This window comes from Cyprinodon tularosa, unplaced genomic scaffold (assembly GCF_016077235.1).
Source record: "Cyprinodon tularosa strain WSP-4 unplaced genomic scaffold, ASM1607723v1 ctg118, whole genome shotgun sequence".
Classification (NCBI taxonomy): domain Eukaryota; kingdom Metazoa; phylum Chordata; class Actinopteri; order Cyprinodontiformes; family Cyprinodontidae; genus Cyprinodon; species Cyprinodon tularosa.
The window spans coordinates 352,088-369,677 of NW_024037981.1; the positions used below are offsets into that span (position 1 = coordinate 352,088).

Sequence of the window (17,590 nt, forward strand, 5' to 3'; positions counted from 1 at the left end):
TTTATAACATGTCATCACAAGACACTTTACAGAAAATTAAACCGGATAATATAGACTGATTAAAAGTTTATATTAGAGAAAACTAGCTGATTGCATCAAGTCATTGACTCCCAGGACATGCTTCTCCTGGATGAGCTTGCAGCGATGATGTTCACTTGCATTTTGACGACTTTTGACGCAGCAATCCCTCACACGATTCATACATGCAACAACCGGTGAAAGGAAACACTCCCTTTAAACAGGCAGAGGCTGATTGCTTTGAGCGACTTCTGGCAAGTGAATGACTCATTGCAATCTGCTGCTTTCCTTACAAATAAACTTTTGTTTTTTTATCAATCTGGCGGCATCTGACTAAATTGTCTTTAAAGTAGCTTGTGATGAGATGTTGCAAATTGGCGCTATATAAATAAACTATTAAACTTAAAGGGATAGTGGAGGATATTAGCGAATTTTGCACATGCCGAACCCTGTACCCGCTCCTGAGAGGGAACTCCTATTAAACGCGTGCGAGAGCATGCATGAGCCCATTTCTCCTCGTGCACGCTTTGTTTAAAAGCTGCTGTTTGCGTCGCTCATACAAGCTTACTTTCTAAAAGATTTTCTAAAAGACAGTTAGGGGGACCACTTATTTTGATGATCAACATGGAAAAAGAAAATCCTCCACTATACCTTTAACTTTCAGGCATTTTATTGGCAGCTTTTTGAATGTTTCAACCATTTATTGATTATACAATTTAATAAGATGGTTTAAAATGCACATGCACAAACTGGTACCCGCTCCTGAGAGGGAACGCCTATGAAACGCATGTGAGAGCGTGCACAACCACATTTCTCCTCGTGCACGCTGTTTAAAAGTTGCTGTTTGCGTCGCTCATACAGGCTTACTTTCTAAAACAAGATTTGCAATCTTTTGCAATTTTTCCAATTTAATTTCTACTTACATTTATTTGTTTATTGTATTTTTGGTGGCAATTACTTGTAAGCTTATTTATTTATTGAGGATTTATTTATTTCTGTATTTATTTTTAAATATGGCAGAGTGGGTCCTCCATACTCAGCAGAATGATTGACAAATAGGGGGACCACTGATTTTGATGATCCAACCGGAAAAAGAAAATCCTCCACTATACCTTTAACTTTCAGGCATTTTATTGGCAGCTTTTTGAATGTTTCAACCATTTACTGATCATGCAATTAAATAAGTTGAATTAAAATGCAAATGCACAACCCTGTACCCACTCCTGAGAGGGAACGCCTTTTAAATGCCTGCAAGAGCATGCACAACCCCATTCTCCTGGTGCACACTCTGTTTAAAAGTTGCTATTTGGATCGCTCATACAAGCTTACTTTCGAAAAGATTTGCAATTTTTCTATTATTTCAGACTCACCAGAATGATTGACAATTTGGGGGATCACTTAATTTGATGATCCACCCGGAAAAAGAAAATCCTCCACTACAGCTTTAACTTTCAGGATTTCATTGGCAGTTTTTTGGATGTTTCAACCATTTATTGATTATACAATTTAATAAGATGGTTTTGTTTTCATCTTGTCACCTAAATATAGCACTTCACCAATTATGCAACTGTTTATGTTTGCTTTATTGGGCTAATTAACTCTTTGTTAAATAGTTATAAGCTATATGCTGAATTTTTAACTTTTTTTTTTAATAAAAATGGGTAAATAATAGAAAGGTGGTGGGGCAGCACTGTCCCCTGCAGACTGAACTCGGCCCGCCGACACGGTGGGACAGGTTTCCGGACACTCCCGAGCCTTCACGAAGACAACCTCTCCTCTTGTTCCTTTCCTCCGTCCCTCCTCCTCCTCTTCACGCCTAATGTTGCTGTACCTCTAACCCTCCTCCCCCCACCGTATCAGAGGAGTAGAAACAACAAGCCGCCATTTTGTTTGGCGGACAGACCGTCAGAAACGGGAGATCACCGATAGAAAAAGGAGCGACCCGGGCCGCCGACGGCAGCCGCTCCGAGAGCCGCAAAAAAGAAAAAGAGAGACCCAGTGAGCAAACCGTGTCAGAGCTTTCCACTGGAAGGAAGGAAGGAGGCTAGACGTCAGTGGAGGGAAAGCCGTCTAGGTGTCCTTTAAATATATGTATTTATATATATATTGATGCATGCATGAGAAGGAAATCCTCCGAAAAATCCAAGGAAGGGGGAGTTTTACGGAGCGGCGACGGGGAGGAGAGGAGAGGCGGAGGAGGGCTGCCCGTTACGAGGGAAAAAAACCTGCGATAAGAGGAAAATACCACCATGAAAAATCAGTATGTGTCCGCGGCGGAGGAAGGACCGAGTCCGCATAGACAATTATAGAAATAAACTGCTGCCGGGCAGAAGAGAGAGGTGGAAAAAAAAGAGACTGGTGTAAAGAGAAGAGAAGGGGGTGAAATAACCAGGACCAACGCGGAGGGGGGGCTTTCAACATCACAAAGAGTCAATCACATGATTTCTTTTTCTGTTAAAAAATATAGTGCCGATTTGAAGAACCCAGCTTCCGAAATAGCCATATTTTCTCTAAATCACGTTTCGCCTCAGCGCTGCTATTTTTATTTTATTTTTTTTGCAGTTTCTCTCCGTGCATCTAACATCTTTTTTATGAAGCACTGAAAGAAAAGTGTCAATGTCGATAACAGTTTCCATCATCTGAGATCCCAGTTGTTTGAAACAAGCAGGAACTAGAGGAGGAACCTCTGCAGGGAGCATTGAGATAAGTAACCCGTTTGATCGTCGTCTGCAAAAAAAAAACTTAATGAGATCAATCCAACTGCCCGGCTGATTGGCAATTAGAGCCTCGATTGCATTCGCCAAGATCTAAAATACTAAAATAAAATTGCATTTTAAAGGGTCTGTTTTGCATCAATTGGGTTGCATCAACCAAATTTGCAATCTCAGTCTGTTCAGTGCCTTTTTGCGTGCACGTTTAATGCACATGCAAGAAAAAATAAATAAAAAAGGTTTTATTCAGACCAGTTGAACTACTTATTAAATCACTGTTAAGCCAGTTGAGTTGCGTTTGCAGCGTTGCCAACACTTGTATTCAAACTACTGCTTGTTGCCTTTTTTAATATTTAAAGGACTGATACACACAGTAACAAGAGGGAGAAAAAGCAAATCAGTGACGGGATATTTCGGCTGTTGCACGAAACAGCCGCAAACCGACGTTTTTTCTCTCTCTCTTTGGAAACTTGTGATTTTTTTTTTTTTTTTTGTGCCATCACGAATCATTTCCTCTTGCAGTTTTTTTTTTTTACGATCAGACTATTTTTTTTTCTCTTTTTTGGATCTTTACACTATGGAAGACCGAGTCGACTGGAGATCGGAGGACGGATCTTGGGACGTTTTTTATGTCATGAGGTTGTCAGTCGCCCGTCGACTCCACCTTCCCACCACCTCTTGTTGAAAATCTCCCGAAGAAACAAAATCCCCGTCAGGGGAGGGGGACTGCTATCTATCTACCAGAGAGGTACTACAAACTCAGGAGGAGTATTGAGAAAGAGTCGAACATCGCCGTCCTCTTCCCCTCCCGCCCCCCCCGAGCGGTGGGGGAACGATCAGAAACCTTTATTAACGGGAGAAGGAAGGCGGAAATAAAGGGAAAACATCAGCCCTGAGTGGATACTTCTATATATATTTTAAAATTCGTCAAAAATATGGCCGATAATGTCCTGGAGTCTGGCCCGCCTTCAGCCAAGAGGCCCAAGCTGGCTTCCCCGGCTCTTTCTGTGTCCACCAGCGATGGAAACGGTAAATATATTAAATGCATTACTCCATCATGGACTAGCTTAACAACATTGTGCTTTTAAACTTAGTTGCTCCGAGTCTGGAGTTGTGGAGGAATTACTGCTTGTTCAATTACACATCTGAGCACGAAAACACTCCCAAGTTAGTTTTTAAAAAAGTGCTAATCTGTAAGCTCCGTTTGCTTTAGTTTTTAACTTTTGTAGTCGTGCCACAGGAGCAACTTTCTACACTTCTGTTTTGATGCGTTAGCCTCAACAGGCTAACTAGCCGCGACTAAAAAGACCCTCCTCCAAACAATGGACGAGTCGAGACACCCCACTTCGCTTACACTTGCTTTTTTACTTAAAAAGTTGATTAAAGTGAACACACACGGGCAAATATACAGCATATGGCAAGTTTTTGGAGATTATTACTCGTCATAACGCCAAATTAACGTTTGAAAACTAGCTTTTAGTGCTAGTAACTGAAGCAGAGTTAGCTAGCTAACTAGCTTAAAAGACACCCCCACCGAAAGAACTCAGCTGAGCTCTGTGAGGGAGATAGCTCATTAGTTTAACATTCACATACTTATTTTACCAACTTGAACATGAACTAAGTAGCAAATAAATAAAAAATGTTCCTTAATTTTGAAAATTTTGAACACTAACGCGATGGCTAATGCGTTAACGACAACTATTGTCAAGCTAGCTATTGTTCAACATCATTAAGTTAGGCGAAGCGGTGTGGACCAGCTGAAGTTGTAGCGCTGACCATGTAAAAACTGATCTAGTTTAATTGAAAATCCAAAATAGATTCATTTAAAGTGTCTTGTGTGTCATTTTTGTATCGGTCTCTTAAATATGTTTAAATGAAACTAGAAAAGCTGTAGGAAAGCTAACAAATTACCCTCCATTGTCTTCAGGGTAGCACTGGTGCACTTTTTGTAGTTCAGATAAAAAAGGAAAAGTCAGGCAACAATACTAAAAGAACGTGTTTCACATTGATAGAAAGCTACTACAGCGAGTAAACCTGCAGCAAACGATAAGCAAGAAGCTGATTGGTACAATTCTTCCTTGTTGCTGCCATAACTTCCTGGCTCCTAACTTTGACTCAGTTTAGCAAATCCCATCTTTTCTCCATTTTCTGCAACATCTGTGATTTGTGATTCAAGTAAGATTAGGCAGAATTTACACTTACCTGATGCAAAAAAAGCCTCCCTGATACAGTCATTAATATCTCTCCAGAATTAACAATTTACTCTGTTCAAATTTAGGTTTATTCTTATTTCCATTTAATTTTTTTATGTATTCCTGTCCCGATCATAGTGCTTTGTCTTCATCTCCTTGCTCTCCAGCCTTTACCTGCCCCACAATTTCACAGAACTACCTTGCTGCTGCAGTGTTTACCTTTTTGCGGCTTCTCGCCTTGTTCCCACTGTGTTTGCTCTCCATGTATGGCAACCCACCAAACCACAAACTGATGCCTAGGAGAAAAATCAGGGTTGTGAGAAGGTCATCCTGATGCACCCCTTAAACTCCACATTCTGTCATGCAATAAATGCAAACCTGAGTGTATTTATTTGGGTTTCATATCATAAAATTAAGGGCTGAGCTCTTTGTCAGAGGATGTAAAGGGAATAGTTGCATGTTTTGTAAAAAAAAAAAATATATATAAAGTCGGATTGATTTATAAAACAAGCTCTCATAATCTCACAGATCGCGTATTCTTTGATTTAAAAATCAAAACATTTAAGGTTCAATAAATGCTCACTAAAACTTGACTATCTACCTGACATCCTTGGGCAGGGCAATATGATTAAAGGAATAGTACACCCAAAACATGATTAGCCTTCATTTTCTACTCACCCCCATGCTGAACAACACTCTGGAGTACTTTTTTGATATCTCAAATGCATCTGGAGATCTGGGAGGCTTCTTGCTGTCTGCTGACATTCAAATAATGGAGGTCTACGGTGCCCGAGACAGAAAGGTCCATAAAAGTCCACAAAAACGTGTCAATATTCCTCCATACTGCTCGTCCAATGTATTCCAAGTGTCCTGAGTGGGTAGCATCCAGAATTTACTCGAAACGAAGTCATTTAGAATGTTTTTAGGCATAAAAACAGTAGTGTATAGTATTTCCTGAAAGCGCGCGCCAGCGCGTTCAGGACGCTACGGAAGCCGGCAGACCAAACCAGATGAAAGTGCGCATTCAGCGTCTGCTCTGCCGATAATGCAAGCGTGGAAGAAGAAATGTGCTGTTTACCTGTGCAAAGAAAGAAACAACGAAAGAAAAATGTCTGAGGACTTCAGTGTTGAGGAAGAGCATGAGTTCTTTGCCGAGCTGAATGCGCACTTTCATCTGGTTTGGTCTGCCGCGGTTTCCAGCACAGTCGGCACAGTCGGTGTATTTTGTGCAAGAAGTCATTCAATTAAATTCATTAAATTCTGGATGCTACCCACTCAGGACACTTGGAATACATTGGACGAGCAGTATGGAGGAATATTGACATGTTTTTTGTGGACTTTTATGGACCTTTCTGTCTCGGGCACAATAGACCTCCATTATTTGAATGTCAGCAGACAGCAAGAAGCCTCCCAGATCTCCAGATGCATTTGAGATATCAAAAAAGTACTCCAGAGTGTTGTTCAGCATGGGGGTGAGTAGAAAATGAAGCCTAATCATGTTTTGGGTGTACTATTCCTTTAAGAGACATAAAGTAACTGTAGGGGCTGCAAAAACCCTCAACACAAAGAAGAAAATCTGACTCCAGGATGGCTATCATTAGCCATGCATTCAACAAATTTGGCTTTGTTGGACAGGCTGCTAGAATATATTAATTGAACCAAAATCTGAAACTGTCCTATTTAAGCTATGCCTTAAGTTGTATACGGAAAACTGCAACCAGGAGGGAAGAAACGGTTCATGTAAGACAAAACTATTTAGTAAAGAAGGAAAGCTTTATGCATTGTGGAAAGTTAACACTGCTAATCACTACAATACAACATGGTTGCAGCATCTTGCTGTGGGTCTGCTGATTGGAGATGGTGGTAAGATGCTGCATGGAACTAAATAGGACGGACCCTTAGGCTTGGCAGTGATCCTATTAGGGCTGCAACTAACAATTTTGCAAATCGATTCATTTGTGTTTTTGATTTTTTTTTTTTAATATTTTATGATGAATTGATCAATTATCAGATGGCCAAAGGTTCCTTTAAAGAAGTTTTTTTTAACTAAATTAAACCAGGTGAAACCAAAACCTTACCACTTGATAGAGCATATTGAGAGACTGAAACATCTTTTTTAAAAATGAAAAATGCTTGCATATTTTTTTTACAAATTAAATATAATTGCTGCTCTAAGTGGGTCACTCTGTCACCTAAAGGTATGTTTTACAGTTTCTGAACTCCAGTTAACGATTAATTGATTACTAAATTAATTGACAAGTATTTCAGTAATCGATTAATCACAGTTAAGCCAATTAATTGTTTCAGCCCTAGCTCCTATACATACGACCAGATGAGATAAGACAAAGTTATGTTCATGTGTCAGAGCGGTTTAATCTAATATAATACCTAAATAAAATCAGGAATCTGTGGCAGGATTTTAATGTTCTTCTTCGTCTAAGCTGGTGGTATTTAAGGAATTTTTTTAAAAAGGTGATTGGCTTTTTCTTTCAGTCACCAGTTGTGTATAGCTGGTAGGTTTTCAGATGTATTTCCAGGCAATTAATTGTTGTAAAAAGTTTTTCTCAGAAAGGCTGAATTCTAATGCATGAAACACCTTTCAGCTTTTTTCAGAAACGCCAAAAATAAAAGCCTCTTTCTTTCACTGTTAAATTGGTAACTATTTTAGTCTGTATCATAAAGTCCTAATAAAAGACAACAATATTTATGGCTGAAAAAGTATAGGACTGTAAGGAATTTTCCAGGCCAATGTTGGTCATGCAATGTTTTTTAAATTTTAAATGTTTTTTAAATAATTTGAGCTAATTGGATGTATCACTTTGTTTATGTCTTCCCCCTTTTTTTTTTTTAAACCTAGATTTTGGTTCATTCTTTGACCTGGAGCATGACCTCCCGGATGAGCTCATCAGTTCCTCAGACCCGGGCCTGACCAACGGAGATCCCAGCCAGTTCCATTCTAGTTTCGGCGGCGGCGTTCAGGATGCGGCTGCAAAACACAAACAGCTGTCTGATCTCTTGCGTGCAGGAGCATCCACGCAACCGGGTGGCCCCACTCCTAACAGTGCACCCTCCGGGGCCTCCATGTCAATGATGGGAGGGGTCGGTGGACCTCAAGGCATGCACCATCAGGGGCAGCAGCAACCTGGACTAATGCAGCAGGTTGGAATGGTGCCGAATAGAGCGGCGGCGATGATGGGTGGCCAGAAGGGCACCACTGGACAGCAGGGGCATCAGCACCAAAGTCTTATAGGGGGGCAGGTAGTTAATGGGTCGCCCAGAATGGGTTACCCTGGTAACACAGGCATGGGTAGCAATAGTAATATTTTGGCAGAGGCCTTGCAGCAGCAGCAGGGTGGTCCGACGCTGGGAGCTGGGGGTCAAGCAGGAATGAGACCACATCAGCCTGGTGCGATGAAGCAGGTGGGTAGACTCACAGTGAAAATGCCAGCACTAGTTAGGTAGAAGTTTTTTTTTTTTTTATGTACATCATATGACACCTTAAATATGAAAAGTAGATATGCTCTGATGAATATTTGAAAAAATTCCTAAAAATTTTGGTTAATTAAAATGCACGTAAGTTTGCAGGTAGTCAGGTTTTTCTATAGATTTAAATCCATAAGTAAAAGCTTTTAGTTTGTGCTACAGTGCTGCTGAGGATGAGTTTCTTTTTTCACAGCAGGTGTAGGGAAGACTATGGTTATGTGTTGGGACTCGCAGCTGTTCCACAGTTAGCTCTGTGGTATCGATGGTTAACCTCCATGCCACATTACAGTTGTGATTTTCTTCCAGTTGGTATGGAGTTATCTCTGTTAAACTTCAAGCAGCTAGGTGGAGCCGTTCTCCTGCATCCATCCTCTAGTTGTGAATAGTCAGTCTAGGGGTATTGTCTGCATTTAGTTTATTCAAAGGCAGAAGCACAGATAAGTCATCTTCTGTCCTCTTTTCCCCATTTTATTTATCTATTTTTTATCCTTCTCCAGATGAATTTGATGGCTAACGCGGGGCCCTACGGTGGTACATACAGCCATTCTGCTGGCCAAGGGCTGCCTGGAGAGGGGCTGGCCCCACAGCTCCAGAATAAAACAGGCCTACCTAACAGCATGGCTGCCCAGTTCAACATGGACAAGAAGACGCCTCCTGTTCAACGCATTCCAGGGATGGTAGGGATTGTTTTCTTATGCTCTGCTCAGAAGTTACTGCCACAGATATGTTTTAGGGGTAGATAGATTTGTTTTTTTTGTTTTTTTTAGCTTTTATGCAGCAGTTAGATTTTTTTTAGATCTCAGATACATCAACTTTGTGTGATTTCACTTTGAATAGCTCTGACTCCTGATGGAGGATCATAATATATATCATCGTTATTGATTGAATAATTTTTTTTTTACTAATTTGATCGAAACTGATAAATTCACAATTGTTCCTTTTCTAGCACTTTGGTTTGAATGAACTTAAAACTAGTTCATATATAATTTTATCATGTTAACCCCATTCCATACTCAAACCCTTTTACACTCATTCTTTATCAGCGTATTTGTCTCTTAGTTATTACTGGATTAAGAATCAGTCCTGCTTGCAGGTTTGGGATGATTCATATTCAAGATGTAGGGAGGTTTTAGCAATACTTTTGGAGAAGCTACTAATCCTCCCTTTTGTTTTCACAATAAGAACATATTTGATAAATGAGGAACCTCTCTCAATAAAAAAAAAAAAAGAGAGAGAATTTAGTCCTAGTTAGACAAAAGCATTTATTGTGGATTTGATTCTGGGTTAACTCTTGTTGATGGTGAAAACATTTTTTCTTAACTTTAAGGCTACCCTCTGGGTGTAGCATTATCCAGGTTCAATGTATTTTAGACTCTAAACTACAGCTAAGCATTTCAGATTCTGAGGAATAAAAATTGTCCTTTATTTGAGCCCTTAAAATGAATTTTGAAGCAAATTCTAATGTGAGCATCAAAAGTCGCCTATATATGCTGGTGTAGTTTCTTTTATATATCCGGTTCCCAAGGTACTGTCATATGAAGAGGTAGCATATATGTGTTTACACAGTTTCCGCAGGTCATTAAAAAATCATTAAGTAATTAAATTATAATTGTTTTAATTAAGGCCTTAAAATTCATTAAATCTGATTATTGTGGCATTTAAAATTCTTTATAAAAAAAAAAAAAAAAAAAAAAAGTTTAGAAAAACTAGTGTTGCACTGGTACCAGTATCGGGCGGGCCCCCGATCCAGCACCAAAATGGTGGTATCGATATCTGCGAGTACCAACAAATGGGGCAACGATACCATTTTGAGAGCCAAAAGTTTATTTAGCGTTTGGCACCCATTCCAGGTAGGCAATAAAAAGTTCTACTGGATTCACTTTGTATTAGTCTTTTTCCTAATTCACAATGGTAGGCAGCAGCTTGACAAAGCCATGATGGCAATTATTTTCCATCCAAGTTCTTCGTACATACACACACACATCAATTTCAAACTGATGGTATCGGTATGGTATCAGAATCGGACAATACTGAACAGCCGAGTACCTGGGCCAAAAAATGGCATTGGCGCAACACTAATAAAAAACATTTTTGTCTGATATATTATATCGCAATATATTTGCGCAGAATCAAGAGAATGCCAAGAGTGTTTGAAGCAGTAATCAAAGCAAAAGGTGGCTACTTTGAAGAACCTAGAATATAAGACATATTTGCAGTTGTTTCACACTTTTCTGTTAAGTATATAATTCCATAAGTGTTCCAATATCTTCAATATTCATGAAAATAAGGAAAACTCTTTTGGTCTGGATGAGCACCATTAATTAGCTGAAAATTATTTTTTTTTATAAGGAGAGGGTTCTCAGACCACACATAGATTTCCTTTATATTCAAAAAGTTATCCTTATGAGCACTATTGTTTCACCCCACAATCAATCATGTACATCTAGACCTCATTCGTCTTCCCATTAGCAGCATTACACAGACGTCTTTAACAAAAAAAAAAAAAAAATACATTATTCACTTGTAAAATAAACATTCTGGATCTCTAGAAATTGATTTCAGATTTCCATATTTTTACTGGTCGGCATTTGTATTATTTTGACTATGAAGAGGGGTATTTAAGATACCATAAATTAAATGTATTTTAGTGATCTATACATGGAACAACACCGAAGAGAGTGCTTTTAATAAATGTAAAAACAGCCTGCCACAGTACACTTCATATAGTATTTTACATTAGCTCTAGCACCAATCTTCTCCTTTGCCATCTATAGGATGGTTTATACTCAGATATCAGGTTGTCTGGTTTTGTGTCTTAACGCAGATATGCCACCGCCCCTTCCACAGACACTCTGCTGCACCTCTCCAAAATTGTAGGTGACCGTAGACAGTGCCGCAGACAGAAGGCCTCTGATTTGTCAAATCGACATCCGCTCTACACTATGCGTATTGCCTGTTTGGTACCTTATTGGCTTGTTTTGTTGGTATTACTGCCATTGTGGAAAATGACTCTTGAAGAAGGAGAACGCTCAGACCATTTTTCCACCTGGATCCTTGCGGCTTTTCGCCCTCATGTCCCTCCGTTGTCGCGCAAACTTGCCCCCTGTGTTTTTCCGCTTCCTCACCTCCTCGGCCGTATGTAGACCCCTAAACTAGTTCGGGATTGTGCCTCTTGCCTCGTGGCATGGAATAACATAGCACAGACCATGTTTCAAAATTTGGCATAAATAAAAAATATCTGATACAAGCTCACTGCGACACACTGCTGTGGGGAGGATAACCAGCTCTTTCCTCTCCTTTGCGGCTGTAGCACTGTTTCTCCGTCTTTTAAAAATTTTTCTTTTCATTTTTTCATTAAAATCTTTACTCCCATTGGTGGGAAAAGGGCACTTCCTATTGTCATGGTGACTTGTCAAATCTGAGCTCCACTGATAATGGCTTTTCATACTATTTACGCATGTGCTAAACTCTGAGTGGACCTACTCCGAGTTTCTGACCTTAGGCTAGATCAATTCCATGTTGAAGATTTAAAGTCTGAGTTTTTGAAACAGGCCTCTGGGTGTTTCTGCTACTGTTCTTACCAACATAAGGTCTTTCATATGATTGTCCAGATCCGACGTTGCTATCAGAAATCAGTCCGAAATCAGACTGAAAACAAATCGGAATATATCGTCCTGCATCTAAAATCTCCGACATCAGCAAGCTGATGGAAACACTCCTCTTCTATCCAGTATTGTTTAAAGTTTAGTAACCTATTGGTTGGGTCAGTTTTTCCTCATACTTATTGTTGACTGTTGCTTAGTTAACAAAAAGTATTTTCTAATATTCTGCACAGAATTCTACAGAATTGGCAATAAAACTATGTTTGATTTGTGCTTATATCGTATCAATTTATTATGGGTATCGGTCAATACCCAAAACTACTTTTATTGGAAATGAAATAGTTATATCCAGGCATCCCCAGTAGTGTATCATCGCATTGCTCCACCAGAATAGATCAGTTAGATTAGCCTAACATTTATTGATTTATTTATCTTTTTTTTTGTCTCACTCCATATAATCAATCTGTGCTTTACACATAAATATTCTACAGCGTTACAGCAATGAAGCTGTTGATACATTATTCTAGAAAATTCTCAAATCCTACGACTTTGTTTGCAGTCAGTGTAACCATAGTAACGTGTAATATGGGCCATACTACTCGTTTCTAGCTAATGCTGTATGTTGTGGTTGAAGGGAAATTGAATTGTTAAGACACACGGCTGCAGTCATCCTCTTTTCCATTTGGCTCAGACCCTGAGGAAAAATTTTCTAATTGTAGGAGTTGATCATGGCTTTACATGTAAGAGGAGTACATGGGGAAAGATTTTATTCATTTAATGCTATCTGCAAACATCAGAAAGTATGTAGATAGCCGATTCCCCTAGTGTTCTGTTTACTCTAAGTTCAAATTTCAGTAGTAGCTGTAGCATAAATGATGAATTCTCTGCACCAAAACAAAATTTCCAGTTGTTTTATAAGACTGACGATAGAAGTATTTCCAGCAGAGAACAGTGCAACTTGATCTTCACTTTGATTTGGTGAACTAAACCATTTAGAGATGTTTTGTAACAGGAATGAGTTTCCAGTTTAAAGCCCATAAACCTGCTTTTCTATCACAGACCACTCAGCAGCAGCAGTCTGGCGGTGTGTCTGCATCAGTCAGCGGGCCCCAGGTTGGGCTGAACGCAGTGGGAGTAGGACCAGGGGCCACGCCTCCCACAGCCGACCCCGAGAAGCGGAAGCTCATCCAGCAGCAACTCGTCCTCTTGCTCCACGCGCACAAGTGTCAGCGGAGGGAGCAGGCCAATGGGGAGGTGCGGCCGTGCAACCTGCCCCACTGTCGCACCATGAAGAACGTGCTGAACCACATGACTCATTGCCAGGCTGGCAAGTCCTGCCAGGGTGAGTCTGATAAAATGCACCATCTGCTTTGGTCGTAGCATAAGCGACGGGTTTGTTTGTAAAGATGCTCAGGGACTTTTTATGTGTTTGTATCTTTACTAGATTGTTACTATTTTTTTCCTTCATATCTGGATGAGTTCTTCTCTCCTCAGTTTGTAGTTTTTCTTTAATTGACTTTGCTTCCACTCTCACTGAGCCTCCATCTGGACGTAGTTCTAAAGCCTCAATGACTCATACCAGAACTTTCTCAGTTTTGGCCTCTTTCTCTCCTTCTTTTGACTAATATTTTCCCCTTTCTGCCTCTTATCATTGTCATGTCATTCATTTAAAGACTCTCACGCTTTCTACTTTTCTGCCTCCCCCCTCCAGTTGCACACTGTGCCTCATCTAGACAGATCATCTCGCATTGGAAGAATTGCACGAGGCACGACTGTCCCGTATGCCTACCGCTGAAAAACGCTGGAGACAAGAGGAACCAGCAGTGTGAGTGTTTCTGTTCTCACCCTGACTGCTGTCATTGAGCAATGATTAACTAAAAACACGATTTTAAAATCACGTCTATTCATTTCCTTTATCTTCTTCGCATCGCTGCAGCTCTGGTCAACAGTGCAGCTGTGAGTTTAGTGAACTCTTTAGGAGGAGCGGGACCAGGCAGCCAGTCGAGCACTCCAAGTCTCAACCCTCCCAACCAGATCGATCCGAGCTCCATAGAGAGGGCCTACGCTGCGTTGGGTCTGACATACCAGGGCAACCAGATGTCTCAGCAGCAGCAGCAGCCGGCTCAGGCCGCCATGCCAAACCAAGGCCTTCAGGGACAGCCGGGGATGAGGACTTTAAATCCAATGAGTTAGTTCATTTTCTATTTCTAGCAGCAATTTTTCTAAAAGTAATTTCCTCATTCGGTTATATTACTACAGTCATTTTATTGGATTTCATATAATGGAGCAGAAAAGCATATTTGTCAAGCAGCTACAGAGTAAAGTTTACTTAGTGAGACAACTGCATATATTGATTTCTTTGCAATTATAGTTTAACTACTTTGTTAGTCACATGAATCCTCATTAACATCCAAGCATTTCTGTGGTTTAAACAGGAAGTTTGAAGCTGGAGTTTAAACATTTTTGTAAGGTTGTTTCTGCTCCAGGCTTATCGTCTGATTTCGTATTCTTCTTAGGAATTATCAATCAATCAAACCGACTTTGCATCACTGCCCTTGTAGTTATTAGTTTCCTAACGCTTTGGTTAATGTTTGTAGTTTTTAAAAGCTGATCATATAAAGTGCTTTGCCTCTTCACACCAGGTGGTAACTCTATAGGAGTGAATGGTGCTGTTGGGGTGCAGCCTCCAAACCAGCAGTCGCCGCTGCTGCCGGATTCCATGTTGCACAGCATGAATGCACAAAGGCAAGAGCTTCGTTGCAGCCACTCATCTACCATTCTGACAGATTCTAAATTAGCTTGGCATAGTCCGAAATGTTAACAAGTTGTCTGGTTCTTTCTCAACCCCAGTTTGATGAACGATAGTGTGGGGAACCTGGGCTCCTTGCCTACGGCCACGCCCCCTTCAGCTGCAGGGATGAGGAAGTCCTGGCATGAAGACATCACGCAGGACCTTCGCAACCACCTTGTCCACAAGCTGTGAGTCGGTTGGATGTCGTAATTTCATAGAAATAGAAGCTCATAAAATAGATCTGGATTGTTTCCTGAGCTGACTTCAACGCTGTTAGAAAGATTTGTTTGGAAATCTGTTTTCTGTTTCTGTGTAAACAGAGTCCAAGCCATCTTCCCGACTCCTGACCCCGCGGCGCTAAAGGACAGGCGGATGGAGAATTTGGTGGCCTACGCTCGGAAAGTAGAGGGAGACATGTACGAGTCGGCAAACAGCAGGGTAAGCATCCCTCAAATGGAGGATGGAGAAATGTGCAGTAGATGGGATGTTTGTTATTTGTGTTGTGTAATTTCCTCCCACCCTCCTGCTGTGCTGCCTCCAGGCGGAGTACTACCACCTTCTGGCAGAGAAGATCTACAAAATCCAGAAAGAGCTGGAAGAAAAGAGGAGGACACGGCTCCAAAAGCAGGGCATGATGCCCGGCCAGCCCTGCATTCCTCCCTCTGGCCTCCCTCAGGGTCCTCCTGGCATGGGCCAGCCCCCAGTGCCCCCTGTGCAACCCACCAGTAAGTAAAGAATATCCACCTGATTTCTGGATATACTGATTTGGAATTGCTTGTATGAAGATAACCGCTACATCTTTAAAGCTACAATTGTATTTAAGTGATCGATATATGTGAAAATCTGTAGGGACCCCTGGTAGAACTAGCTGAAAAAGCCTCTAAATACCTTTTTTGTTTATTATTAACTTAACATAGAAAAATGAGCCAATGTATTTAGTTTGGAAGAAATAAATGTATGTTGAGGAATAAATCTTTTAAACCTAGCGGCATGAGTATTGCATTTCCTTTAAATTCCTTATTGGAATTCCTTTAAAATAAATGACAGGTTTTGATTAAAATCAGGATTTTTCAGAACCTATTATGTGGTAATACATGATTTTATGTTTCTCTAGCTAGAAATGGGTAACCCATAGGTCCATTTTTTTAAATAAGTCTCCTGTAGGCTGAGCAAGCACCCATGTTTATCATCACATTACAGCACAGGTACTGAGAAGGATAGGAAGTCACTTCTGGGCCTGAACTGAAACAGCTTTTAACAAAAGAGGCTAAGATTGAAATTTTCTTAAAGAAAAACTTTTCTGTTTTTTTCTGCAAAACCTCTGGGGTGAGCTAAAGAGGAGAGCACATCAGAGAGGACCAACCTTTTAAAAGCTCGTCGTCATATTGGCTCAAATGGATTTGACAAATTATTAAAATCAGGATGCTGATTAGTTTTAGATTTTTATATTGTATTAACTTATCACTGAAATTTTAAATGAACGATGTCTGGCCTCAGAGCTGAAGTGATATCTGAATTTTTGTCATCCTACCAGATGGTCCACATGCCGATCCGTCCATGATTAGACCTGCTGGTCCAAATCAGATGATCAATAGGATGCAGAACCCAGCAGGTATGTCAATTTGCAATTAGTACTTAATGGATACAAAGCTTTTTGTTGTAGCATTTTAAATTCCTTATTTCTCTTTTAAGGAATGACCCAGTTTCCTCAGATGGGGATGCAGAGTATGAGTCAGAGGTCAACGCCTCCTCTTCCTCTCAATCCTCAAATGAACCAGGTTAGCATATCTGTCTCTGAATTAGTAGTAATGTTTTTAGAAACAATCATTTTGGTGTGTTAAAACCTAATGAACTTTTAAATGGAGGGTTTGTGTTTCTTGAAGAGATTTAAAGGAGGCTGTCCCTGAATTGAAGGCTTTTAATGTTCCTTGTTGTTTTGTTTCCAGATGGGTATGGGGGCAACACGGATGGGTCAGCCCAGTGCTGCTCAACTACAAAACCAGTACCTTCCTCCAGGCCAGTTTCCTGTCTCCAGTCCTGGTCTGGGTTCCGGTCCTGTTGGCATGAACCAACCAGGAGCCCAGTCTGCTGTGCCTTCAGTAGGCGTCCACTCACTTTGATTTTTATCTTCTGAAATTAAAGATCGATCCTTTATGTATGATTAGCTTCCGTGTGATTTAATGCAGAAATATTTATCTTGTGTTTGATCCTCTTTAGCAGAACCAGATGTCAACACCTCCATCCATTCCCGCCAGCAGCCCTGCAGCACCGTCCGCCTCCTCTGTCCCATGCTCTGGAGGAACTTTTGGTCCTTCTAACGGCAACGGTCCTGGACCCATGTCCAACCTTCATCCGACCTCCACCCAATCCCCCTCCTTTCCTCACTGTCCACCGGTCCGCACAAACTCCCCTTCGCCGGCTCGCAGCTTAACGCCTCAGCCTCATCAGACGCCGCCGGCACAACCCTGCTCTCAGACCCCTCAGCCACAGACCCCATGCACACCACAAGCTGCCACCCCACAACAACAGCAGCAGCAAACTCCCCAAATGCACCAGCCTGTCCAATCAGGCCCGACAGGGAACTCAGAAAAATCCAATCAGTTTTCAGAGCAGACACTTGGGGGCGTTGCCTCTCCAGAGCCTTCGGGAGCTCCGACTCCTTCCGTCCCATCACAGAACAATCATGCACCACAGCTGCCACACACTCCAGTAAACATAACTACTACTCCTAAATAATCCACAATAGAAAAGCTGCTTTTGTCATTCTTAAACTCTTCTCTTCTCATTTGCTTG

General features: G+C 40.9%; 1 protein-coding gene across 5 annotated transcripts in view; it reads left to right on the plus strand.

The window, feature by feature from the left end:
• The first annotated feature begins 1,849 nt into the window (after positions 1-1,849).
• Positions 1,850-17,590, plus strand: part of ep300b (E1A binding protein p300 b) — a 47,086-nt gene continuing 31,345 nt past the window's right edge. For 4 of the 5 annotated variants that reach the window (XM_038309357.1, XM_038309374.1, XM_038309382.1 and 1 more), the window contains exons 1-14: positions 1,850-3,758; positions 7,779-8,341; positions 8,902-9,081; positions 13,066-13,348; positions 13,718-13,831; positions 13,943-14,194; positions 14,649-14,751; positions 14,857-14,985; positions 15,118-15,235; positions 15,339-15,522; positions 16,332-16,409; positions 16,490-16,575; positions 16,744-16,896; positions 17,015-17,506. In XM_038309357.1, coding sequence (XP_038165285.1) covers positions 3,665-3,758; positions 7,779-8,341; positions 8,902-9,081; positions 13,066-13,348; positions 13,718-13,831; positions 13,943-14,194; positions 14,649-14,751; positions 14,857-14,985; positions 15,118-15,235; positions 15,339-15,522; positions 16,332-16,409; positions 16,490-16,575; positions 16,744-16,896; positions 17,015-17,506 — 2,829 coding nt within the window. In that variant the 5' untranslated portion in view covers positions 1,850-3,664. The remainder of the gene's footprint in view (positions 3,759-7,778; positions 8,342-8,901; positions 9,082-13,065; positions 13,349-13,717; positions 13,832-13,942; positions 14,195-14,648; positions 14,752-14,856; positions 14,986-15,117; positions 15,236-15,338; positions 15,523-16,331; positions 16,410-16,489; positions 16,576-16,743; positions 16,897-17,014; positions 17,507-17,590) is intronic. The other variant, XM_038309365.1, reaches the window with a different exon arrangement.